Raw genomic sequence first — 27,201 nt, forward strand, 5'->3', positions numbered from 1 at the left:
TCACTTTTAACCAAAGCAGACAAGCTCTGTCTGTTGTTTACCCTGTCGGACACAACCTCTGGATCCCATTAAGACAATGGGAACACCCATTTGACCCTTGACCTCCACACTAATACCCCCCCACCCCACCCCCCTCCCCTCCTGTGCCCAAGGTATATTTGCGAATTGGCTGTAAACAGCAGCACTTCAGCGTATAAACCTTTAGACCGTATAAGGCTCTTTATAAAACAAACTCACACAACTCTCCCCTCCAGGCCCCGTTTTCTGGCTGACTTCCCAAACCCTGACCTGTGCAAAGCCCCTCATGGTGCAAAGCCCCTCACGGTGCAGGTTGAGTTGCTGAAAAGAACGGGAAGATGGGAGATTGAGGGGGGGGGGGGGGGGGGGGGAACTTTGGGGCTTGTTTAGGGTCAGGATATGGGGGGGGGGGAATGGGAATGTGCAGGGCTTTTAATCATCGCAGGATTGGGACTGAAGGCCTGATGTTTATGCTTCGAGGAGCACAAATGGTGCAGAGAGAGAGAGAGAGAGAGAGAGAGAGAGAGAGAGAGAGAGACTGCTGGGAGGAAAGAGAGAGATCGTGTGAGAGTGACAGATGATATGACAGAGACAGAGACAGCAGAGAAAGAACCCAGAATGTCAACTAGACTGAGATGCAGAGATAAGAGAGGGAGGATAAAGCCAGACAAGTAACACAATATCGAGAGAGAGAGAGAGAGAGAGAGAGAGAGAGAGAGAGAGACACCTGAGACATGAACAGCAGGTTAAAAGGGAGCGCTTCATAGTCCAAATCTATCCCCCCAAAGACACGTGTCACGTGAGTGACTATGTCATACAAAATGACTGAAGGACGCAGACGCAGGCAGAGTACGCTGTGACCCTTCCTTCCCAGGGAAAACAACAATACAATGATTACAAAGGGAAGATTGAAATTCCCCTACAAGCAATTAGCAGACAAAAGGAGAGAAACTAGCAGGGAAAACAGATACTTTTAACGGGTGAGCAGAGTCCCTCAGGGCTCCATATGCTGTATCTTTTCTGTTTTCCGTTATTGTGGGGAAAGCTTTCATCGAAAATAGCAGCTTTGCGTCACTGTTGTGAGCACTTCATGCGTGACAAATCTTTGAAAATGTCTATAAAAAGCAAAAAATAAAGTTTACTCCAATCGTTGCTTCTTGAGGGTCCCTAAAACGAAATATTTTGAGATGGAGGTTGGTGGCCAAATACATAATTAGTTTGGAATGAAAAAGTTTGAGCATCGCCGAGACACATTGTTCAGAAAAGGCACAGAAAGTCTTTGAGCCACAGAAGGTATTTTGTTATCGGATAGCATTTTGTTAGGAGAGGCAAAAAAAATCACAATTCTTCTACATTCTCTAATTGTGTAAACTTCTTGTAAATTAAGCAATGCAGATGTTTAACTTAACTCTCAAGAGCGTACAATGAAACCAATTTGACCTGTACGAGTCCATTTGGTGTCATTTTACCCTCTCAAGAGTTAAAGATCCAATAAGGGTCCATTTTGGTTAGCATCTCATTTAGCTGGGGACCACCTCAAGGACCACTGGTTGAGAACCACTGGGTTAAGTGGTTATTTAAGGGTAAAGGGGGGGGGGGTAACGCGGGAGGCTGTTTGATATTTAGCGTTCTCACAGCAACCATCTGCTGCATGGTGGCTGTGTGTGTGTGTGTGTGTGTGGGGGGGGGGGGGGGGGGGTCTGAGCAGAGAACGCTGCTACAGATCTGCCACATATGGCTTTTAATAATTCATGACTGCACTGCGGTGTGGCGTGGCGTGGCATGGCGAGGCGGGCGCGCCACCTCAGCCTCCCGCAAAGCCAAGTGGAACTGGGCCTCATTAGGCAGGGCCGGCTGGAGATCCAAAATATTACCACACACACACACACACACATACACACACACAGAGGGAGGTGTATACACAATTACACATACACAGTACGCTCATGCAAGCGTGTGCGCACACAAGCACAGTTGCTCGCACAAACACACCCACCCACACACACACACACATACATGATGGAGCAGGTGGTGTGTTTGAAGAGGACAACACCCTGTATTGTTTCCAGCAGATGGCGTCGCATTCTGAAGACAACACCGTGTCATCACCACCGGGCCACATACCGGACCTTAAGCCCACAGAATCTCAACCTTTTTCAAGTCAAGGACCACACCCCAGATATTGTTGCTGTCGGGCAGAAACCTCTCATCTCCATTTTGTTCTTTTTTAACTAGAAATGCTCCTCCTCTTCGATGTCTCCCTTTTGACTGAAACCTGTCCATTTAAACCCTGCCCCAAAGTTATTAGTGCCGCCACGCCCGGCAGCCGGCACAAAAATTAAGATCTTACCCCCTATGCCAAAGCGCCAGCGCTCGCCCAGCAGTCTGCTGTCACCTAGGCTGATAAAAGGCGCCCTCAGGCTTACTGGTAATAATAATATATATATAGAAAGGGAGTCTACCAACGCGCCTCAAGCCTGAAACGGCTGATCTGGTGCTTCACAGGTGCAGGGACATCAAAGTTGCATAAGGAGAAGAGACTGGAGCAGCACGGACATTTAGAGCCTTTTATTTAGGTGCTGAGTTTTAGTCTTTTTGTATACTCAGCACCTAAATAAAAGGCTCTAAATGTCCGTGCTGCTCCAGTCTCTTCTCCTTATGCAATAATATATATATATTTATGAGAACCACTGAGATAGACCACCTAGGGAAGTGGATTGTGAGAGGAGCCTTATGTATACCTGCAGGCTAGAGGAGGGGGGGTGGTGGTGGTGGGAGGTGGATTCCTGCATCAATAAATAACCGGCCTGTGTGAGTCTAATTACTAACCTGACAGGATTTAGACCCCTCCTCTCTCTCTCTCTGCACCTGGGTTTGGAACGTTTCCCCTGTGTTTACATTGATGTGAGGTTAGCTCATGTTTCCAATTAATGAAATATATTTCTGTGGGGAAGAAGTGTGCGTGCGTGCATGCGTGCGTGTGCCAACATGTGTGGTATGCATGCGCGTTCCATTGTTTTTTATAGGAATGTAAACATAGGAGCAACTAGCAAGTATTTATAGTGTGTGTGTGTGTGTGTGTGTGTGTGTGTGTGTGTGTGTGTGTGTGTGTGTGTGTGTGTGTGTGTGTGTGTGTGTGTGTGTGTGTGTGTATTTCACTACACCTGTCTGGGTGTGTGTGTGCGCGCATGTGTGCGTTTATGATGCCTAGGACGTCCACATGCGTCTCATCAAATAAAACCGCAGGGTGCCTGGGACGTGTGGGGACGTCTTAAAAGTACTTTTTATTGATATAATATGGGAGCGCTAAAATCATTTTTTTGGAAATGCCAGTTGCTAGGCAGCGCCTTGCTCAGCCCCTTCCGATCTGTTTCGCCCATTACTTCCTTATTTACGGCCCGACAAACCCCACTATTTTAATCTGAATCTACGCTGCCTCCGCGCAGATTGATCAGAACGATGTTCTGGACTAATTTCTCACTTCATCATGCATCTTGGTTACAATATTAACGCAATGTTAAGGGGGAAAGGGAAGGCGGGCATTTTCAGAATAAAATCTCCCTCATCTGCTTGGCACTCTAGCTCCTTTATTGCGGCACCAGAAGTGTTAACATTTTGCAAAAAGCACAGAAGTACAGTTATACAATAATGCTAAAAGGATAACACAAAAGGGACTTGTTTCCATTGTGGTCATGCGTTTAAGCACGGCAGTATACCTGTGATACAGAGGGCCTCTTGTCGCGGTGCCTGCGGGTCAGGTTGTCCAGCCCTTTGAGTGAAGAGAACAGGCCTCTCTTGCGCTGTCTCTGAGTGAGAGAGACGGAGCGTCTCCGTAGCGTCGCCTCGTCTCTGGAGCAGATCTGGAACACATGGACACGCCATCAGGACCGGCATGAATCATCTCTCTACTACTGGCTCCTGATACACTCGGTCCCGATACACGGTAGATCTGATTTAGCCTGGAAACATTCCAGTTACGATCAAGCAACGCCGATCTGTTAACCATCCCAGAAAATAAATAAAACGACAGCAGGTGGCAAAGCTTTCTCCTATCGAGCCCCTTTGGAATCATCTCCTCATATAGACATTTGACAGTGTATCTAGCGCAGTCAACATAATATTCAAGAATGACCTAAAAACACACCTTTGACATCACCTTGTCTGCACTACATTACTAGTGATCAAGCTCATTGTGTTTCATCATAAATTGCCTACATCGTAATGATGTGTGATTTGTTGTTTGTATTACTGCTTGGTGTTACGTGCAACACTTTGGGACCTGTTCTGTGATATTGGGCTGTAATCAAATTTGACTTGACTTGAAAAACACACCATCAGCCGCGATAAACACACCATCAGCACCACAGCGCTCCCATTGGCCCACCTTGATTAGATTTCCATTTTGATCAACGTTTAAGCACTTCAAAGATTTCCGTTGGACAGCAGGGAAATTAAAAACGACACCGCAGAAACAGCATCGTCTCAACGTAACACTTTAAGGGCGGAGGGGGGAATGAGTACTCTTTTTAGTGGTGGAAAAAGTACTCAAGTGTTTTACTTGAGTAAAAGTGTCAATACTGCAATATAGAAATACTCCAGAAAGTACTCCTTATGCAGAAGAGTTCTACGCTGGAAAATACATGTTTTATATACGAAATATATGTTTTGTAAAAATAATCAATAATAAAGTTTTCAAATAATTGTAGTGGAGTAAAAGTACAATATCTGCCTCTGAGATGTAGTGGAGTAGAAGTAAACGTATTGCAATTTGAAAATACTTCAGTAAAGTAGAAGCACCTCGAAAGTACTTCAGTAAATGGACTTAGTTACTTTCCACCACTGCATGACAGTGACTGCTTTGTTCTGACAGTGACACAGGTTTGTTCTGACAGTGACACATGCTTGTTCTTTCAGTGACAGGTTTGTTCCAACAGTGACAGGGCTTTGTCGTGCTCACCAGTGCATGGAAGGAGGAGACAGAGAAGATTCCCAGCCTTCCCAGCGTGGCCTTGGTGGGCCGGCTGGCGATGGCCAGCAGGCTCTTGGGGTTGGGCAGCTCGCTGCCCTGCAGGCTGGACAGGTAGCAGCGCATGCGGAACAGGTCCATGTTGAACCTCTCCAGGTTCTGCTCCCACTGCTGGATCTGGTAAAAGGACAAAACAGAGGGGACGTTTAACGACTGAAAGCCTCTAGGACAAGACATTTAAAGGACAAAACAGAGGGGACGTTTAACCACTGAAAGCCTCTAAGACAAGACATTTAAAGGACAAAACAGAGGGGACGTTTAACCCATTCTGACCGGGCACCCATTTTGGTGTCAGCATCATGTTATGCTTTAGCTATTTAAAAATAGCAGATCTACAAGCTCATATCGCGCCACCGAGTGGCGCGATACGAGCTTGTAGGTCTTCTATTTTTGAAAAATCGAAGAGCAACTGACATTTTTAGAATCTGATTTCAGGTCAGAATGGGTTCATCAGACCAGTGTGTGTCCGGCGGAAACCTCGTATGAATCTGATCTCAGGTCAGAATGGGTTAACCACTGAAAGCCTCTAGGACAAGACATTTTGTGTCTTTCGTGTCCCCAACTGATATCAGGGTTCCCACACATTTTTATTTCCAAATCTTTTCCAGAATATTTAACCCAATTCCCAGGCCTATGTAACAATCATTGAGCGCAATAATTAGTCTCGTACTCTTCTCTAACACTAATCCAAAGACGGGCAGTGTCGCAACAATAAATGTTTTGCTCGCACGTTTGGAGAAAAAAGACTTACGTTACATATTTAGTGTAATGTTACAAGTTTTGCAAACAAAATCAGGGACTCCCAGAAGAGAAGAATTGTAGTACTGCAATAATTATACCGCCAAAAAATCAAAGGTACTGTACAAGCTCACAGCGCGGTACGAAGGGATGCAGCTTATATCTGTTATTTTTTAAAAGCCAATAAAAGTGGTTGAAATGATTGTGATGTTCCATCAATATTTCTTGCTGGGGACCCCCTGGGACCCCCACAAGGACCCCACTTTGAGATTCAATGCTCTAGACGTAGTAAACTGGACTGCCTTTTGGCCCTGTACTTTGTGATCCACTCTTTTTTTCCCCCAGCCTCAACGCCAAATCTACAAGCTCACAAAGCATCATGTTGTGAGGGCGTGGATCGTTTATTTTTGGGCAAATGTTAACCCTAGGAAAACAAATCTCAAAACATTTGTGAATAAAATTACAATTAAAAGAGTAGAGGATTAAAGACATTCTGGAGTCATCGTCTGATAATAAGTGGAGGGGATGGGGGGGGGGGCTGAAGGGTCACAGAAGAACATTCCATCAAAGCTGCGATTGCTTACAGATGTTGGCATTACATTGGTTGGTGCAGGGTTGATAGTGAAGGTTGATTGCATGTGTAGTGTGTGTGTGTGTGTGTGTGTGTGTGTGCGTGCTCGTTTGTGTAATGTCACCATACTCTCTAGACTTTTATTATAGATACATTAGGATTAACCACACACACACACACACACACACACACACTTCGCCTTCACACTATGTAAAGTATGTGTAAAGTATGTGAAAACTGTCCGTTTTGTCGGCTGGAGACCTGCTTTAATGAGGGCTTTCAAACTTAAACAACTGCCTTTAATGGGGCCTCGTCTGCGGCACCGTGAGTTAATTTACAATATAACGCCCCGCCGGGTCCAACCATTAACCCTCGTCCACGGCCACGGCATTCCTTAGGGCTTCAACCAGACTTAGGAGGCTTTTTTTTGGGTTCATGTGAACCCATGACATTCCAAAGCCCCGGAGAGAGAGAGCAGCGTGAGCAACACAATGGGATCCATACAACGTTCCGTGTTACGACGCTAACAAAACGGCTCGACCTATGAAAACGTGCAGCTGGCCCCGGTTAACGAGTTACGGTCTGTGCCCCCGAGATTACATTCAGCCATTATTTCTCCCTCTCCAGTGTTTTCAAAGTGAACGCCAACATGTCACGACTTAAGATCTCATTAACGGAGAACAAGACAAGTCTAATAACCGTTTAAAAGGAGAGGGGGGGGGGAGGGACGCAATTCAGTGTTCTGTGGTAATGATCGGGGATGACATCATCCCAGCATTATTGGTGTGTCAAAATCCATTCCACCAGACCAGAGTTTTTGAACAGCTTCCACCTGTCAAGCATCAGACTGCCGAACATGAGCACTGAGATCAGATGACGAGACGGAGTGACTTGGAATAGAGCTCTACATAGGTGCAAAATTATGGACCAGAACTAATGGAATAAGCAATCCATGATTGCACACGCCACCACGTGTGCATTTTGATTCCAAGGTGGTATATAAGTCGGCGTGCCCTCACTGAACTGACAGCATGTGCTGCAGTAACCTGATCCCAGGTCAGTGTAATGATCATAGCACTATATGCTTTTCTCTACCGATTAGCGCAGAGTACAGAACGTGTGGTCTCTGATTCACTCGGGCATTAAACATAACGATAAACAGATCCAGACCCCAGGAACGTGCTCAGGGGGCCGGGCCGGTTCCGGCGTGCCGCCCTGCGTCCGAAACGGTTGAGAAATGACAGTTACCATGTGGCGGTCCCTCTACTGTACTGTACTGTCACTGTACTGTACTGTACTGTACTGTACTGTACTGTACTGTACTGGCACACCCGAAAGCATCATATATACAGTTAATATGTGCGTGTGTGTTTGTGTGTGCGTTAGGTTGAGCAGGTGGTGAAAAACAACCATGCTGTTTTCGTGCTCAGACGCACCCAGACACCCAGGCACCCAGGCACACACATAGCTCCGTAAGGGAGTGGTTGCACCACTCAAAAACAAGATCCCCTGAAAACAAAAATATATAACATTCATACTCTCCACATGATTCATTTGGAAATAGCAGCGCAAGCCATAATTTGATTGGATCGGAGTAAAAAAAAGACTTCTAAACAGTAAGAGCTACGCACTGCTTGATTAAGGAGCCACTTGTCTGAAGCAGTGGTGACATCTGTCCAAGTGGTTCAGCCACAGCGTTTTAAAGCTAAAACCTGTATCTTTCATGCAGTCGCACGCTAAGTGAAGGGTCTGATTCTACTTTCTAGCGGGGCTGCTACATAAATCCTCTGATGTAAGTCCATTTGCCATCTTGCTATTCTAGGAAACTGTCCACATGGAACCTTCTAGACTGCATGGCAGAGGAGAACGTTAGAGACAGTGGAGGGCTTTTATTACTGAGTAAATGAAAATGAACTTGTTCATCTGAAGCAGAGTCCAGTAAAGCCTGATTTATATGTATTGGAGCATCAGTGAAATAGCCAATCTACAAGCTCAGATCAGAGCACATCACGAGATGCTCCAAGCCTGTAAATCGGCTATTTCCCGGCGCACAACACTGGCATCGCATAAATCAAGTTTTAGGGGGAGATCGGAAAAACGCATAACTGCTTTCTCTGTGTACCTACTGGTTCCGTTTGGCAACAGTCAAATGAATGAATGAATAGCATGCTATATTCTCTGTGTGCGTGCGTGAGTGTGTGCACATCCTGCAAATTAACTTAATTCTAAAAATAGAAGCAATTATGATTCATATTGGCTTTTCACAAATATCTATCCAATAAAAAGCGAGTCTCTCTCTCTACAAAGGTGACAGGTGTGTAGAAGACCAAACGAGGTCCGCACACTACAAGATGAAGGGCTAACACACCAAAACGTTTAAAACGTTTTATTTGCATTTGAAGACAGTGTGTACACAAAATACAGCTCTGTTTGTTTGTTTTACACATGCATTGACAGCATGCTGTAAGCCTGTCTGTGTGTCAGACAGCCTGTTGGTGGGTACAGATGGTAGAATAGATGGACACCGCAGCTTAACAGTGAGTCTCTGAGTGCCTCCATGTTGGAGTCATCTGGCTTCCATGTACAACTTATTTACTTCAATTCCAGGGCCATCATGCGCGGCAGAGCAAACAGGCCTTTTCCCTGAACTGATGTCTCATTTCCACTTCTTTCAACATGTGTAGAAACCCTGACGCATAATACGTCTTGAAACTTTGCAACTTGATCGTGGTGTGTGTGTGTGTGTGTGTGTGTGTGTGTATTGGGACTTCAAACAGAGGTCTGCTGGCACTGATTTGAAGAGACATGTAGGGCTGGTAGGGGGGGCTTGGGTACATCAAAGTAGTGCCCTGTTTGATACGACAGCCTTTAAATCCTTCAATCAATCACTATGGGCCTCGTCCATCCAACCCCCAGGGTCATCTGACCCCATATCGTACCCAGTCTGTCCTTTCTTTCTATCGGTGGCATTCTGCTTTGTTTGAAGTCACGTGGTCGGTCTGGATGACATACCGAAGAATCACTGAGGGTTACAACGTCGGCATCGGCAACTATTCAGCCGATGTGTCACGGTTTTAATCACATTCAACCTGGCTGGCGTTCGATTTTGGCCTTTTTTCTTTTTTCTTTTAACTAAGCTTTCAAAAAATGTCTAAAATATGAACATGAACGCAGTGTTTGCGTATAAGTTAAATGTTCTCAAACAAAAACACAAACCCAAATCTACTTTTTTCTAAATTGAATTAGAAAAAAACCTTTTGACAAAATATGGGTTAAAACATTGGTGGTAATGAATGGGTGGTAGAGGGGAAGAGGAGACCTAGCATAGAGCCCTGGGGGACTCCAGTCCCCAGGTCTGTGTATCGTCTCTGTCGTGTGGAAACCTTATAATTATACAGTATGTCCAAAACTGTTACTTTTCAACATTCAAATTCAAAAGCAGCAAAAGTAGCAGATCTCAAAACAAGCATGTGCATCTGCTACATTTGATACATCAGTGTGACGCTGTAGTATGATCAAATAATAGGGCGCTAATTTTAAGAAGAAAAAAGAAATCACACTCGTGAGGGGCACCCTTGTCATCATACTTCATCACATTCCGGCAAATCACAATTGTCGTCCTCACTTTTGTATCATTCCGGCCAATCACAATTGGCGTCTTCACTTACCTACTTTGCTCAGCCAATCAAATCATCGCTAAAATTCACACAAAGCAGCGGGCATAGGAAGGGCCGCCCCTCAAAAACACAAAGAGTGACATTGTGGAGATAAGGGGTTTCTGGCCGACAGCGACCATATACAGTTTAATCTACTGTACTGTATGTGGTTTGTGTTATGCCTCCGTGTTGACGGATACGTCTCTGGGATTCTCCCTCAGGCTGCGAGAAGAGGAGGAGGAGGAGGAGGAAGAGGATAATGCATGTTGAGAGACACGCTCCATTACCAGGGAACATCTGGAAGCTCGCTCTGATGCTGTGGGCGCGCAGGGCTGCTTCCCCTGGGATCCCTCAGGGATGCGTTGGGAGACCATGCTGCATTTAGGACACGTCTCCCGTGAGCCACCCACCATAGCCACCAAAAGAATATATGACGCAAGCGCTCGTCAACCGCAGTCTCCAAATCATGCAAATATAAGTAGGGCAAGTGGTGTTGTTTGGCTAGATGGCACGGCAGTGTGGAAGAATACATGCTTGTTCAAGGCTTTTAGTTTTAACCTCTAGTCAACACTGTGGCAGTAGTCGAACTAGTCCAAAAAAAAAACTTTTCAGTATGAAAACATGCTCAAGCATTTAAACACCCTGGTAGAGCACAGTCCCTCGGGCTCTAGTCTATACTAGTGTACTTTCTGTTTTCTGTAATTGCGGGGAAAGCGTTGGCTGAAAATGCAGTTGTCGATCTGCTATTTTCAGCGAAAGCTTTCGCCACAATACGGATTCCTTGGTTCACTTGTTGTTCTGTGGGGTATGCGCGCGCGCATGCGTGTCTAGCCTCCACTCCCGCCTGTTGTGACTGACTCAGTGTGATTGAGTTCTTGTTGTTCTAGTCTAGTCTTCTTTGTCTTGTCCTGTGTTTTTCTCTTTTTTCTCTTTTGGTTATCGACAACAAACTTCGATATAAACAAACATTAAATTCCCATTGACAATGAATGGACAATTTCTTCTTCGGACAGCACCCCGGGCCTGTGTAATAACTGGATGGGGGGGGGGGGGGGGGGGGACGCTCACCTGGTTGTCGATGGCCTTGCGGTTCTTGGGGTCAGAGACCACGGTGAGCTGCAGCTCGGCCATCTTCCTCATCTTGCCGTCCATGTCGATCTTCTGCAGCAGCCCGCGCACCTGGCTGCGGAGCAGGCGCACCGTGTCCTCCTTGCCCTGCCGCTTGGCCAGCAGCGAGGCGCTGGCGGAGTGGATGGCCGTCACCCAGTTCTCCAGGTCCGTCTGGTTGCTGGCCTGGAGGGAGGTTAAGATCCCAGAGAAGATTCTATACATTTCTTCTGAATCACGACAGTTTTCTGAAAAACCTATGTTTCAATATCAGTGGACCCCCCCCCCCCCACACACACACACACACACACACACACACGGGTGGAAAAGTAACCAAAACGAGATAAGAGGTTTCTGCCAGACAGCAACGATATAGAAAGCTACACTCATGCAGAGCCACATCATTATCTATTTTTTCTTTCATTTTTTTAAGATATATTCCGCCCTCTAAGCGGTTAGATGATTATCATTCTCCATCTGTCTTTATTAAGTGATTCTGGCGCTGTGAGCAGATTCACACTGACTCATGGTAGGCCCGGGGGCTGGAAGTGGAACCCGAGGCCAGTCTTCATCATTTCATTGCCTGCCTACCTGCCTCTGGGGGTAGCGTCGCTCCACTGCCATTTCATTAGATCTATAGTAGCTCCGAACACCACAGCTGGGACTTCATCGAGCACTCTGAGAAGGTCTCAATGATCAGCAGAGCTGGCAAGACTCCCGACAAGTCTTGACGTCAGCGCTGAATTTAGGTCAGTAAGGCTTATATGTTCAGACTGGCAAGCCCCAAATCAGATTTTGTGTTGTTGCCAAACCAGATTGAGTCATCAAGCAGTGAAAGATTTTGTGGTCCTCTCACTTGTTGAAAACAGAAACTATTTCGAAGGAAAGGGTAACCTGATATTGCACAAAAAGCAGGAAGAGTTTCCCCCGCTAATTCAAGGAAGCTGTGGGATTATCCAGATAGTTTAAAGATAGAAGTATTAAGTAAGTAGTAAGCGTTGCCGAGCCATAGGGCAGGATCCAATCTCCTGGTTCTGTACCGTGAGGATATGGACATGATGTACAAGTACACCCCCTGGACATGATGTACAAGTACACCCCCTGGACATGATGTACAAGTACACCCCCTGGACATGACGCTAGTATGTTGCACTTTGTCGCAGGAATTTACCCCCAATCCAACCCTTGATGCCGAGTGCCAAGCAGGGAGGCACTAGGTCACCGAGTCTTTGGTATGACCTGGCCGTGGAACGAACCCCCGACCTCCCAGTCCCAGGGCGGACACTCTAACCACAAGGCCACTGAGCTGGTTTCAAGGTATATTTATACGAGTTTTAACGCATGACGGACAAGCTTGGGGGTAAATGTGATTGACACAACGTGAGGTTGTATCTACTATCCAACATGTGAAAAAACTAAAAAAAAACCTACTTGGCTACGATTGTACAGAACACTCTCTGTGTTAAAGTAACACTGAGGATTTTGCAGTGTAAGGGTTCTGGAGATGATAAAAAACTAAAAATACCATGTCCATGGCCTAATGAATAGGGTCCTTGCTGCAGTCACACACACATACACACACAGCAAGGTGAGCAAGCATTCCACGCACACACACGTGCGCACACACACCCAACACACACACACACTAAGGCTGTCCCCGAACATTCAGGGTTCGAATGTTCGCTCGTTAAGGTTGGCACTCGAATCTTAATTTATGACCTTGAACCATTCGTTTTTATTTTTTTATTATTATTATTATATTTTTTTATTATTATATATATATATTTTTTTACTCAGAAATATTTCTCGCCGAGAATGCGATACGCATATGCGATATGCATATGTTCATGTTGTGTTTACAATAATTTGAAAGTCCTGCAGACGGCAGAAGAGACAAACAGTGACACACACACACACACACACACACACACACACACACACTCAATGCGCTTCTGAGAGTAGCCGTCACAGGTGGAACAAATTAATGAAAGAGAGACAGCTAACGAGCAAAGCAAGCTTACACTCTCGTTTTAGCTGCCTGCCAGCAACTCATTCAACTATGGCTCATTTTTATGGAATGATGAGCTCGCATCAGGGACGTATGCTGACCATTTGGTTGCCCTACTCGTAGGATATTTGTGCTGTCCCCCTCCCGACGAGAGTGCTGCTAGCCTATTCCTCATGCTGCGCAGATCGGCTATTTTCGCTGTTTGCGAGGACGCACGGCCGCTCACAGCAGCGGAGCACATGTCAGAGCCACTAGACGCTTTGTGTGTGTGTGCGTGCGTGTGTGTGTGTGCACGCGCGGGCACGCGTGTGTGTGTGTTGGGAGAGAGAGAGGGGGAGACGCGCTGCGCTCTGATCATGTTCAAGACGGATATCTCGTGTTGTCATTATAGTGTATTAAAAGTAAAGACGGTTGTATCCACACTCAAAATGCACACCTTCCCGGTCGGCCAACCCGGTAGCAACCCTCACCAACCCCTGATGAACTTAACCATTATTTCACTGATAGTCTATGCAACGTCTATTTATGAATTGCAGCCTGGTTAAAAGCACTCGGAGAAATAAATAAATTTAGAACCAATTAACCAAATGGTTCGGATGTTCGCTCGGAAATTTCTGCAAATGTTCGAGTCCTAAAAACAGGGCTAGGGTACAGCCTTAACACACACACACTCACACACAAACTCAGACTGACAGTTGTCGACAGAGAGACACTTTGCTTGTCTTCTACCTGGAAGAGGTAGACGTCCCCGTAGGTGTTGCTGAGGCAGAAGACGTTCTCCTTCTTGGGGTGTTCGGGGACGGCCTGCACCACGCTGTCCTCCGCCAGCAGGGCGTAGCGAGGAGACAGCTCCTGCTCCGCCGCGCCTCCCTTGCCGTACGTCTCGTAGAACAGCAATGTACAACCTGGACGGAGCGAGAGGAAGACGTCAGACACACGGACATCCATTCACAGAGCGAGAGGAAGACACACCGCGCCACGTCAGAGACACACGGACATCCATTCACAATGTAGGCACTTGGCAAACGCTCTTATCCAGAGTGACTTACAGTAAGCGAGGTCAACACACGCACTTTACCTTGGCTTTTAACCCCGCTTGAGTTCCTTTGGTCCTTGTATATTTTTCGTCTCACTGTGATGCTGTTGCTTTTCTGTTGTTTTCTGTAATGTGTCTCAGTTGTTGTCACTGTTTGTACTTGTACTTGTTTTTATTTTATTTTATTCTCCTGTACAGCACTTTGTAAACTCTGAGTTTTAAAACGTGCTATATAAATAAAGTGGATTGGATTGGATTGGAAAGGCAGAGACAGTGTAAGGTGTATGCAGTGCCTCAGTAAAATAGGATCACGGGTAAACAAAGAACCTAGCATCAATATTAGCATTTAAATTTACATCTAAATTACATTTTAACCTTCGCATACTGTAGGGCTGCATGGTCGTCAAAACTAGGTCAAGTGCTATGACATATTGAGAGAGAGAGAAACAGAGAGAGAGGGAGAGAGTTGGAGATAAGATTTTATGCGAGATTGTATGGCTGAAGGTGGATGTAAATATTAAGGTGTGGTTCCCTGCTCTATACTAGGCTTTCTTCTGTTATCACGCTACACAAAATATGATCTTCACTGGAAATAGCCGAACTACAAGCTCACGGTGTGACGCAAGATCGTAGATCGCTTCATAGACTTGTTTGACAGCACTGTCATGACTGTTGTGTAGCATTGTTGTTAGATTCATGTCACACTGTGGATCGGCTATCTTCGTTGAACGCTTGACCGAGAATTAGTTCACGTTGTTTTGAGGCCTTGCTGAACAATGTGAAACGTGGGAGGAATGTTAGAAATGACGTTTAGCAGGTCTGAGACGTCGGCGGGATCAACAACAGGCCTTGCAGCCAAACCAAACCTCGGCGTGAATATTTGATAAGATAAGTAGTGCTGTCGGACAGTAAATACTTCAGAACAGATTATGCACACTTGTTGTCAAACCCTGGAAATGGGGCCGCATGTATGCACGCATGCACACTTGTTTTTTTGGGTCTTGGAAGTGTAAATTTTAACTCCCTGTGAGTGTTTGACAGTTCAAAATCGGGACACATCAGCTGCAGACAATGGCAATAAAGTTGTCCGATGGCCGAACTTTCGGAAAACCAATACATCGGTTAGAAAGGGGTATCGGAGCCTCAAAACCAGCACAAGCTGACTGAGAAACAGTTGCTTCCCCCAGGCTATAAGACTGCTAATTATAAAATGATGGACATTTTCTGTTATGGCCTTGTATGCAGATCTGGGGTTTTAACCTTATTTTAGAATTGGCTTTAGGGCTGTCATTAGTTTAGTATTGTTATGTATGTGTTGTTTTTAGTGTGTATTAATAGTTTTTCCACAGTGCATGCACTCGCACATCCTTGTGACAATAAATCGCTTGAAACATTTTTATGTTTTTAATTATTATTATTTCAAAACATTTTCAAAAAAGTTTCCCAGACAACAAAAAATGTCATGAATTAAAAACAAAATGCAAAGATTTCTTTCAGTAATTTCACAAAGAAAAATCAATGAATTTCCATGAATTAGAAAACAAACGTTTAGTTACTAGTAAAAATTGCCGATCTACAAGCACACAACGCGGCGCTTTTGTGAGCTAGATCTGCTATTTTTCACTAGTCTGGGGCATACGTCTAATCTCTCTTTTGGGTAAACACGGGCTTAAAAAGTCTGGGAACCACTGGCTCTACACAGCTCACCTTTCAGAGTCACCCAGTACTGCTTCCAGCGGCGGCGGGCGACCAGCTCCAGCTTGCGGTCCTTGTGCAGGGTGAGCAGGGGCTTGAAGGACAGCCAACCCGCCCGCCTCACCACCCCCTGCTCCTTCTCGAACAGCAGGTCCAGCTGCTCCAGGGAGCCCTCCGCAGACTCGCCGCTGCTGCTGTCTCCCTCCTCGGTGCCCGTGGAGGGGTCTCTCCTCTCGCCCGCCCGGCCGGTGCCGGTCTCCAGCTCCCGCATGAAGTTCTCGTAGATGTTCTGGCGGAGGGCGTCGCTGGTGGCGGCGGCGGCGTGGTGCAGGGCCCCCGACGACTGGGCCCTGGAGGCCCCCGGGAACCACTGCAGGCCGCTGGAGGAGACCTGGGAGGGGGAGCTGGTGTCGGCGGTGAGGCCGTCGATACCGCTGTCGAAGGCCTCGCCGGGGTCCTTGTACCTGGGCTCCTGCTGGGAGGAGAGAGGGGGGATGAGAGGCAAGGACATGGAGGAGGAGGAAGAAGAAGGGTTGTTTGGAGAGGAAACTCTGGGTTGCTGGGCCCCATTTGTGGGTCGTGGACACATTTATATGGGTCCCTTTATTTGTTGTTTCCTACATTTGGTTTTTAATTGTCATTTCAAAACATTTTCAAAACAAGGTAGTGTAAATAGCCGATCTACGAGATTGTAGATCTGCTATTTTCACTACAGTGTAGCTTGGATGCCGGGTTAAAAGGATTGCTACCATGTTCACACAAAACATGACAAAGCAACAGGTTACAACTACAAGCCATTTTCAATGGAAGCCAGTCAACATTAGGATACAGTACATACTTTAAGCCCACTGACTGTACAAAATGACATACCACACTTTTGTAGATAAAAAGTCACAACAACAAAAAGATTAACTTCTTTCAGCGTTCCAATGACATAGACGTGTCAATCATATGTCATACCATTCCCCTTCTCCTTTCACACAATTCCATTCCTGGCTTGTAATGGAGGGGGAAAACTCATTCTTGCCATCAGTCAGTTCCCTGTTCTGTATAACACCTCCAACACAAGCCTTTATATTTTCCATAACATTTTCTCAACACTTCCATGGCTTCACGACTCAGCGACAGCATAGCTGTCCACACTTGGCCGCTCTGTAGCTTTTGCCGCTGCCAGTGTCTGTCAACGCAACATAAGAGTTGGATCACGGAATGACGGAGTGACCGGGTTACTCCCCCCCCCCCCCCCCCCCCCACACACACACACACACACACACACACACAAAGCTACCAAGACGCTGTGAAATTCACCAAGAAACCATGATGGAAGTAATCTAGTTAAACCTTTAAAACAGTCTTCAAAAGCATGGAGATCTCAACCTCTCAACTCTGAACCTCTAAACCTTTTCCTCGGCTGAGAAAGTATAGGACACATTTCCCAGTCGTGTCACCTTGGCGGGTGGAACCTTTGCCACAGGGCTCAGACAACGTTGTTTTAATCCGAGGTCTGCCGCCCGTGGCCCTCTCATTCCCCCGGAGGTACACGTGATGATGGAATTGGGCTCTTTCATCCGGCACTCGATAAAAGTTCACAGCATCGATTCTCCTCCCCAGGCGACCACCGAGCGGAGACGTCTCGGTCGCCATGCTGGAGATCCAGCACGTTTCGTCTTTGTTTGTTCTTGTGTCTCGGGTCTGTGTTCAAACACATTTTCGCACTGTGTTGTTTTAACAATATTGCCGTTTCCGACGACATTGTGCGAGCAGTTCTTCTCAGTGACCCAATTCAACAGCCCAGAGCTTGAAAAATTGCATACGTGCACATTATTTATTTTACGTATCAAGTGAATATGAATCGTGAGGGCGGCTCTCGCATACTAAAAAGAGGGGGGGGGGAAGCAATATTGCTTCTTAATATATAATTTCATTGAGTGGAAGCAAATACAAAAACAGACATTTCAGGGTCAAGCCATCGTCTGAGTATTTCATCAACGCAGACAAGGAATGAATGAATGAATATTTTGGAGGGTGAACTCAGGGCTGGCATTTCTCTTCAGCCTCCATAATTCATCCACGCTCGTTCCCCTTTCAGCCACAGGTCTTTCTCCGCCAGCTGCTTCTCGTTAGCAGCAGGTTCTCTCTCTCTCTCTCTCGGCCTTTGGCTCCGGGGTCATAGGGTGACCCTTGAACCCACAGCAGAGCCCTGGAGTCCAGGTGGAGTGGAACCAGAACAGAAGAGCGGAAGAGCGGCTGGTTTTGGTGGATGTGTTGAAAGGAGACAGTAGGACATAGTACAGGGGTCTTGAACCGGGACCCCTGTGTCATAGCATAGATAGGAACCCTTTTTTATCACTTGAACCCTAGAATCCATATTCTGAGGAAAACTTTAGCCAAAAAGTGCGGATCTACAAGCTTATATCGGCTATTTCGGCAAAGAGGTTTGGTGTAGAGAGAAAAAAAAGAGAAGATGCAAGTAGTACACCAAGAGGTCAAATTTCTGAAAATACACATTGACATGAATCTAACAACAATGCTACACAACAGTGATGACAGTGCTTCAAGTCTAAACAATCTATGAAATCTATGAAAACGTGCGCAATATAATTTTATAAATTGTGTAGTGGGGATGGTCTCTCTGCTTCATCTCTCTCTCTCAGGGTCCTTGGTCTGAAGACCCCTGATCTATTAGAGAGCTAGGAGACACACCGCGACATGGGCTAGTCACACCCCCCCCCCCCCCCCCCCCCCCCCCCAGACTTAAGGGCCATGATGTATCTCTCCCCAGGAAAGCCCACAGGAAAGAATCCAGCAACCTCAATCACTCACTCACACTCAATTAAATTATGCTGAGCTCCGCTCTGCTGGGATGTGTCACTGACGACCCAAAGTGTCCACATCTTGTGACAACTCCATGAAGGAGAACGTTTGAGTCTTTTTATTCTTTACGTTTTTTTTTATAATTCTAAGTCAGAAGACGAAAAAAAGACTACTTTAGCAGTACCCTTGCTGGAGTAAATCTGTGGATCCAAGCCTAATCTCAAAACGAGTTAAGTACAAACACAAGCCCACAGATTAACAGTGCTAAACCGGCAGTGGGGGCTCAGAAGAGGACAATGCTAATTTACACAGAAAGCCGTGTCCCCAAAAAGCACCAAATCAAAATACACTTCTATTATCATATCATATGCAGGCGGGCTCCAAATGCTCCTGACTTCTCCACATGCATAGCAGAAGCTAGGGGCAGCTATAGGTAGTTTCGGAATGTCAAGGTCACGTTTTCTGTTTCTTTCACACAACAAATTGGTAGTTACCGGTAAATTAATTTACTCCACCCACCCAAGTACATCGTTTAGGGACAAGAGAAGCTGTTGTTGTTTGCAGACAAACGCACCAATTCCTATTAGCAGATTGACGGTGTGAGCAAAGCAAACAGCCAAAAACAGCCACGAGTCAGTCATTAACAGCATAGAAGGAGAGTGCACGTGGAAGGTGCATGCGTGCCAAAGCTCCTGTCGGGACTCGGCTCCACTCTACCAGAGCCTTTGTAAAGGCTTACGGCAATTCTCCCGGGACGGCCGTAACAATGTTCTTAAAAGGTTTTTAGAAAGGCGAAGCTAAAATGAATTAGTGCAGAAAAGGCTTCATTTCAAGCCCCGAACACAAGTGTTGTTTGGGGGCTTTGACTTGTAGTAGCTCAGATCAGCCAAACCTCCTACGCCATATACATATATATATATATATATATATATATATATATATATAAACACCAATATACACCAGCAAGACAGCTTACTATTATGTCATCAACTGTAGCATCTATCAAGCTGTCTTTCTCTGTATCATAAAGAATGAAAAGTGGTGGTATAGTGGCTGCCCCGCCCAAACAGTCATATCTATCACAGGGTTTAGGTGAGGGCCACAAAAACATAACTTAAGAATCAAAGTTACACAATAAACAGTTTCATCTATGTGACCGTGACAAATTCAAGCAACTATGAGCAACGAAAAAAGCAAACGCAAGGAAAGATGTGGTATTCATTATGCACATTGGAATAGTGCAAAACAAAATCTCACTACTGAAAGTCTAATGATGTTGTTTAGGTATTAAACCATATGCTAAAGTAAACATATGCTGCTGCTGTTCCACATACAACCAACAAATTAATAAATCACAGATTTGAGGCATTAACCTTTGCTTTTATGAAATGTTTCTGTCATTGCTGGCATGCTTTTATGACATTTCCTTGTTTATGGGAGATGCTTCTAAACATGTATTCTATTGCAATGCTTATGTCATCACTTCAAATACGCTTTAATCATAAAAAGAACTAACAACCCAAAATAGCCGATCGACAAGCTCACAACACGTTGCGCGGCGCAACGTGTTGTGAGCTTGTCGATCGGCTATTTTCGCCACGCAACATCCTCCCACAGAAGACACTCTGGCTTCTATGGAATCAAAATGACTCGAGATCCGCCGTGGCGGCTGAGAACTTTAAATCCACGCGTAAATCCACGTGAAAATCCACGTATGTTCAAATTAATCTATCGCCTCTGAAGCATCATCAACATAATAAAAGCCATAATAAACGTCCAACGTGTACCCGGTAGCCGGCGAGCAGCTCCTCGACAGACCGTCCGCGCCTCACACCTCTCATCTCGTCAAAAACACGACGACGACAACACCTCGCTCTCTCAGACACTAAAGCACTTTTCTTCGTCGCCCCACTGTGTTGTGACATCAGACATTTGGTTGTTGTGCTTACTAAGGCCCGTGGGGGGGGGGGGGGGGGGGGGGGGAGGAAGGAAGGGAATGGCAAGACACTTTTTTTTGTTGGTGTATGCCAAGCCAGGCCTGATGCCAGCCAGGCCAACCGCTGTGGCTCATCATGCTCCATGCATGGCTGGCATCCATGTTATTCTCTTCCTCTCTCTCTCTCTCTCTCTCTCTCTCTCTAACAAGCTGACAGCTCCGCTCCGAGGGAAGTGGAGAGGGAAGAAAAACGTGTACGGGGGAAACAAGAGCTTCTGACATGGAGCCGGCGACAACAAAACAACACACACTGTAGCAACAACAAAACAATATTTCACACTCATACTCTTTCACACATTTTCTAACGATAAAAAGCATTTATTCTTACACCTGTTACTGTTCTATTTTACAGTATGTAGGGTTGGGATCCTAGTGGTTCCCTCTTAACGGTCCGATTCCATAACCATTCCTTTTAAAGTTTAAACCATTACTGTACATTTTTAGTACAACTTTGGGATCATCAGCAATACAAATGCAATGCATGTACACACACACACACACACAAACATAGACACCACAACCAAGAGTTATCGTTTGAGGACCACCGCTATTGTAGCCTAATTGTTTGGCAGGCGTGAGGTCTCAGACAGACGTGAGGTCTCAGACATACCGGCTTTGACAATGTGATAAAAAAACGATCCAGGATCATAACCCTAATCATAATATGGTTACACACAGAAGGAAAAACTCCTCCTCTAAGTCTCTAAGTGGTCTACCCTAAACCAAAAGTACTCTTACGGGTCCATTTGGTTCCATTTGTACACGCTCAAGACTTGTGGGAGTCCGTGGCATAATGCTGGGGCAAAATGGGGGTCCTTAAAAAATAAAAGGTTTGAGAACGACCGGTCTAGACCGGTCGAGAGGAATCTTTACTTCAGGTACCAAAACATACCTGAGACTTCCTCCTCCTGCGGCTGAGACTCCCCGTCCAGTCGCTGAAACGTCGAATGCGGTTCTTAATGGAGTCCTTCTTGTGGAAGTTGAAGTCGGGGCAGGGCGGCCCCTGGTAGCGCTGCAGGTACTGGTACTGCTCCGGCGGCTCCGGTTGGTCCAGGAGGTCTTGGCTCAGCGCCGCGCCGTGGGCCTTGGGCCGGCGGCAGGGCAGCGTGTAGGAGGTGTACGCCTGGTGGTTCCGTCCCTCCGGAGGAGAGTCTAGCGCGGAGGCCAGGGAGGCTCTGTGCCTCTGGTGGTGTGGGCCGGGAAGGGGAGGGGGAGGCTCCTGGTACTGCGAGGACAGGTCCCTGTGGGCTGTGGGGAAAGTTGCAGCCATGCTGGGGTCCCTGTACAGGTCCCTGTGGGCTGTGGGGGAGGTGGCGGCCATGCTGGGGTCCCTGTACAGGTCAGTGATGGACATGGGGGGAGACTCCAGCTGCTGGTGGACGGGCGTGTGATGATCTTCCAACGACGTCCTGGGCTGGTCCTGGTCGCAGAGCTCGGCTCCAGGACCCCACGGAGAGTCGTACCTAGGGGGCGGGGGGCATTTTGGATGTCAATTTATGGTCGTACAAATAATTGCGATAAAGGATTTAACTCTGGAAAATACCAATCAAAATTAAATTTTAGGTAGTGGTGCTCCTTATCAATCGGCCACCAATTTAAGTAGTTTCCAAAATTACCAGTCTTTACCCACTGTTTCTGGAGCCCCGAATGCATGAATCATTTATGTTAAATGTTTAACATTGTAACCAAAATAAGTCAGCCGGTTTCTGTATATGCCCAGACATGCCACCACAAGCATGTGTGGGGGACACACTTGTGCAGTTTTTCCCTTGATAATAATTATGAAAGCCAGTCAGTGTGGGTGTATACTGAGATGTGTCCGAATGGAACAATATATATAATATATAATATAATATAAGGTATATAATAAATATATAATAATAATTTTATACTAAAAAGCTAAATAAATTGAGATTATAAGATCAACACAATGGGCTTGAATGCCAATATTTGAATCGACCCGATCCCTACATACTAACATAGTGTCAGACAAAAGCATCAAAAGTAGCAGCAGAGCATGTAGATCTGCTATTTTTGCTACTTTTGAATTAGAATCCCGAAAAGTAACACTTTTGGAATTATGAGGTTTCCACCTGACAGAGACCAAATAATAGCGACCAGACGAAGTTGTAATAATGGTGACAGTGTCAGTCTTTACCAGGATCCCTCGGAGCTCAGCGAGCTGCCCTTGCTGGTCCTGGCCGTGGAGGAGGTGGAGGCGGGCGGTGGGCCTCCTCCCCGGTGGGGCCCCCCGTCCGGCCTCCTGCCTCCTCCTCCTCCGGAGTCCGACAGGCTGGGGGTGGAGGCCGACTCCAGGTTGGGGGAGAACTTCAGCAGCTGCACGGGACCCGTGGCCTCGTCCAGGAGCAGGGAGCTGCCCGAGGTGTTGGTGAACTCCACGCGCAGGCTGCCGTCCTTCTTGATGACCACACGCGGGCTGCTCTGCTCCTCTAAGCCGCCGCCGCTGCCCCGCCCACCGTCGTCGTCAGCGCGTCCGCTCTCGCCGGCGGACGCGTCGGGCGAGTCGGCCCCGTACGGGTTTTCATCGTAGTCGTCCGATGTGTGCCGCCGCGCCACGCAATGGCCAGGGGACTCGCGCCAACGACACGGCCCGGGACTCGCCCTGGCGCCCTTGGTCACGTAGTCGTAGTGTCGGGCGGAGTACGGCTGGCGGCCTTTAGGGGGCGACAGGCAGCCGCGTCCGACTGACCTGCTCTTAAAGCCCGACGTCCCGGCGGTGCTTTTCCACCACGTGTGAGGGGACAGGACATCGTCTTTGGTGGAGCGGAACTTCAGCGAGTATGGCTTTTGCTTCCCGGGGAAGATAAAGCTGGTGCCCTTCGGGCCCTGGATGCTGTACTGACTCTCAGAGTTTCCCATTTCTACCTGGAAAATAAAGAAATAAATATAAAGCATTTATCTTATGTATGTTTTGTTTTTTTGCTAAACACATTCATCTCCAGAGATTGTGAGCGCATTTCCATTCTGCAGTCTTCTGCGTGTAGAAAATGACGGCATGACAAAACGATACATTTGATGTAAGTCACCGTTATTGTCGTTGTGTTATTGACTGTATTCATGTTATTGACTGTATTCATCATATTTGCAATACAATTACAGTAGTCTTAGTCACTCATACATGGCCACATAAATGACAGTTTGAATGGCACTGATTCTGCATACTGTAGATCACTATTGCACAGTAAAATATCATACATAAAGCATTATACAGACATAGACGAATATCCTGACTGTGTTGTGAAATGCAGACAGCTACAGTAGCTCACTTCCAGCTGATGCTTGTGCCATAACATTGAGTTATGACACATAATTCAAAGCCACAGGCTACATTACACTACTTGTGAATGACTAAACCACTGAATATCGTTGCTGTCGGGCAGAGACCTCTTATCTTCATATTCTAACTTTTTTTTATATTTCTTTGTAAATTAATGGACTTGATCATACTTCTACAGCAACATACAATAGTATGAAAATTTGCAGATCTGCAAGCTCGAAACGTGGCATGGTGCGACCCAACGCGTTTCGCTATTTTGCCATCTGCTATTTTTGATTGATACTTTTGAAGGTGAATCCTGAAAAGTACATTTTGGATATGAGGTTTCCAGTTTCCACCCGACAGAGACGATATATACTTTGCTGTGCGATGCATAGTGGAAACAGCTGATCTACCGGCTCTCAACACAACACAACACACAACGGCAATTTGTGAGCTTGTAGATCTGACTGCTATTTTTTTAAATCTCTGAAAGCTTTTGAATTTTTTAAGAAATAGCACTTTGAATCGTCTTGGTGTCAAAACTTGCACTTCAAAAAAACTTGCCTTGCCTAATCTGGGTTGACTTCAACAGTGGGACACTAATGTCAAGTACTGTAGAGAGGTACAATGTCATCCAAAATGCATACAGAAGACCACAGACAGTCTAACTGCATGATCGCGCATTAGGATTTAATGCCGGATAATTAAGCCTCTGTCGTTCTACCATGCTGTACATCCCTCTCTTCTTTATGCAGAGTCAAGTGTGACAAAGGCGCTCCAAGCTGCCATAATGGCTATTATGTATGACAGGACAGTGTAAAAAAATCCCTTCCAGACCACTGTTAAAGATGGAGTGCCACCATTATTTTCCACCCTAAAACATGATCATCAGGTATTATTACAATATAAGGGGGAAGAACCTTTTCCAAAAAGTGTACAGTATTTGTTAAAATCATGCTTTTATGTGGACACGCCCACCAGTTCATTAAGTATGCCTGGTTTGCCTGGTGGGTGGTGATGGGTGGTGATCCACCTGAACTGAAGCCGCACCCACAGCTGTAGTTGTATGATAAAGGGGGAGGGGTTAGGGGAGGGGCTGATAGTGTGGTGTCACTATATTACTGTTTACTTCATTGGCCCGTTTGACTGTCAAGGGTTCAGCCTCCAGGAAGAAACCCTAAATACAAAGTCAATACACAATTGCACATAAAAACAACTCCAGTCTGTCTAATTAAGTACTGTCACCTCAAAGACACATGAAAAACTGGAAAAATTCAAAAATTGTGGCACTCCATCTTTAACGCTCTTAAATTACAGACGGAGAGCCGTGACCAGACACATTTTTGTGTCACAGGTTTGATGTCGGCTCAGCCCATCGTCGCGGTTCACACACAGATCTGGTTGGTTGGCAGCAGTGCGTCGCGGCCACAGCTTCTGTTCCGTACCGTGTGATTACATCACACAACACCACCATACAAACAGAACCCAAGACACATTTCATCGTCTCCAAACCCAAGTCTCTGTAGCATCATGACAAGTATCTCAACAACAACTTGGAAGGAGAAGTGCAACAGTTAATCAATGTTTTAATTAATCAAGATTTTAATCAAATCTACAAACTCCCCAGATAGCAAAAGGTTATTGAATCCCTGTGATACAGGTCATGCTGAACATTGCAGTCGTCATTGATGTCGGATGTCGCTATGATGAGTATGATCAACATGGAAATAACCTTTTCTATCAATCTAGACAATGAATCAACCTTGATTCAATTATGATATGATCAACACTGAATGAACGTGTTCGCAACAGGTTGTGAACTTATAGACAGGGCTTAAAGTTCTCAGTCCTGGGGACTGATTTCAGTCCTGAGGATTTCATAGGGGTCATTTAATGAGATCACTGCAGATTTGCAAAAAATCATTTTCAGTCTTGGGATTTTTTGGGGCTTTAAGCCCTGCTTATAGACCTTGAAGCATAAATTAAGGCTCATGTGGTTAATCTGATTAATCGATTCAGTCGATTATTAAAATATTTTTCGATTTTCCAACAAAATTGTTTACACTGTGCACTTCTAAATGATATGATTAAGCGAAAAAAGTGAAGTGATAGAAAAGTCACTGAGGGAACAATGGATGTGTTTCAGACTCACCTGCTCTACTGTGTCTCATCCAAGTGCAGCCCGCAGGCGGTCATGTTTTAGTTGCACCTCGTCTCTCAGAACCCGCTGGCTGTGTTTCTTCACCGTGAAGTTCATCTGAGAGAGGAAACACAAAGAGAGAGGAGAGAGAGAGAGAGGAGAGGCTGGGTTAGCGATCAGTCTCTTGTCACAGAAACACAGCTTGTCTGCTAGTAATGAACAACCATGGCTGATAACAGGCCTGCCAATTAGAGAGTAGGCCTAATCCTTGAGCTTTGCCATGGGGACATTTTAATAAGCAAGTACCACCGTCACAAGCCAGACATCTGAACATCACAACATAATATACAGACTGAGAATATACCCAATAAGAGAAAAGTCCCAGCAAACACACACTGGAGATGTTGCTCTATACCTGAAAGAGCAGGAAAAGGACCACACTTCTTCTAAAAAGTCTGATATGCAAAACAGTCAAGAGCCAAGATGAGGAGGTTTTGCTGTCAAAAAAAGAATCCCGTTGCTCTTCTACTGCAGTAAACAAATCCCCATCCCCACCACGGCAACGCTTCCAGTAGGCAGCAGACGCCCTGCTACTGTATGTGTGCAGTTAACCCGAGGTCTGAGGAGAAGGACCAAGTCGCCTGGCACCCTGGCTCTGTGACTACTGTGTGTCTCCACCCCTCCTGGTCGAAAACCTCCAGGTCTGAAAGCCAGCCTCCTCCAAGCTAAACAACATCACTCGCATTTTTCCAACTACATACAACTCAGTGACGTCGTCTTTTGATCAGGGTTGGGAAAGTTTGTGAAAGCAGTCCACAGTTTACCCCGTTGTTTATTTTTAAACATGAATTCCAGCTCCAACTGCTGCTTTTCTCTCTCTCTCTCTCCCTCCCTCTCTCTCTCCCTCTCCCTCTCCCTCTCCCCCTCTCTCTCTCTCTCTCTCTCTCTCTCCCCCCTCTCCCGCTCCGTTTCCACTCTGGACCGGACCGGGGGCATGGTTCCAAAACCAGAAGGAACGACTGGAGGGCTTTCTTCGCCGGCACGTCGGCTGTTTTCTAGGAAGCAGCGTGACTCCACTCTCACTCTCACTGTGTGTGTGTGTGTGTGTGTGTGTGT

General features: G+C 46.1%; 2 protein-coding genes across 3 annotated transcripts in view; both read right to left on the reverse strand.

The window, feature by feature from the left end:
- The window catches only part of tiam2a (TIAM Rac1 associated GEF 2a), an 80,794-nt gene extending 57,243 nt beyond the window's left edge, over positions 1–23,551 (reverse strand). Inside the window, 7 exon segments of the mRNA XM_083792417.1 lie at positions 3,735–3,878; positions 4,976–5,161; positions 11,078–11,302; positions 13,854–14,029; positions 15,868–16,327; positions 21,558–22,128; positions 22,824–23,551. Of these exon segments, the coding sequence (XP_083648543.1) occupies positions 3,735–3,878; positions 4,976–5,161; positions 11,078–11,302; positions 13,854–14,029; positions 15,868–16,327; positions 21,558–22,128; positions 22,824–23,545 (2,484 nt within the window). The 5' untranslated portion in view covers positions 23,546–23,551.
- A 2,550-nt stretch (positions 23,552–26,101) lies between these two features.
- scaf8 (SR-related CTD-associated factor 8) overlaps positions 26,102–27,201 on the reverse strand; it is a 122,662-nt gene continuing 121,562 nt past the window's right edge. The window contains exon 22 of one of the 2 annotated variants that reach the window (XM_083792403.1): positions 26,102–26,202. The gene's annotated coding sequence lies outside the window, so the exon portion shown is untranslated. The remainder of the gene's footprint in view (positions 26,203–27,201) is intronic. The other variant, XM_083792404.1, reaches the window with a different exon arrangement.

Source organism: Protomyctophum parallelum, assembly GCF_964188405.1.
Source record: "Protomyctophum parallelum genome assembly, chromosome: 20".
Classification (NCBI taxonomy): Eukaryota; Metazoa; Chordata; class Actinopteri; order Myctophiformes; family Myctophidae; genus Protomyctophum; species Protomyctophum parallelum.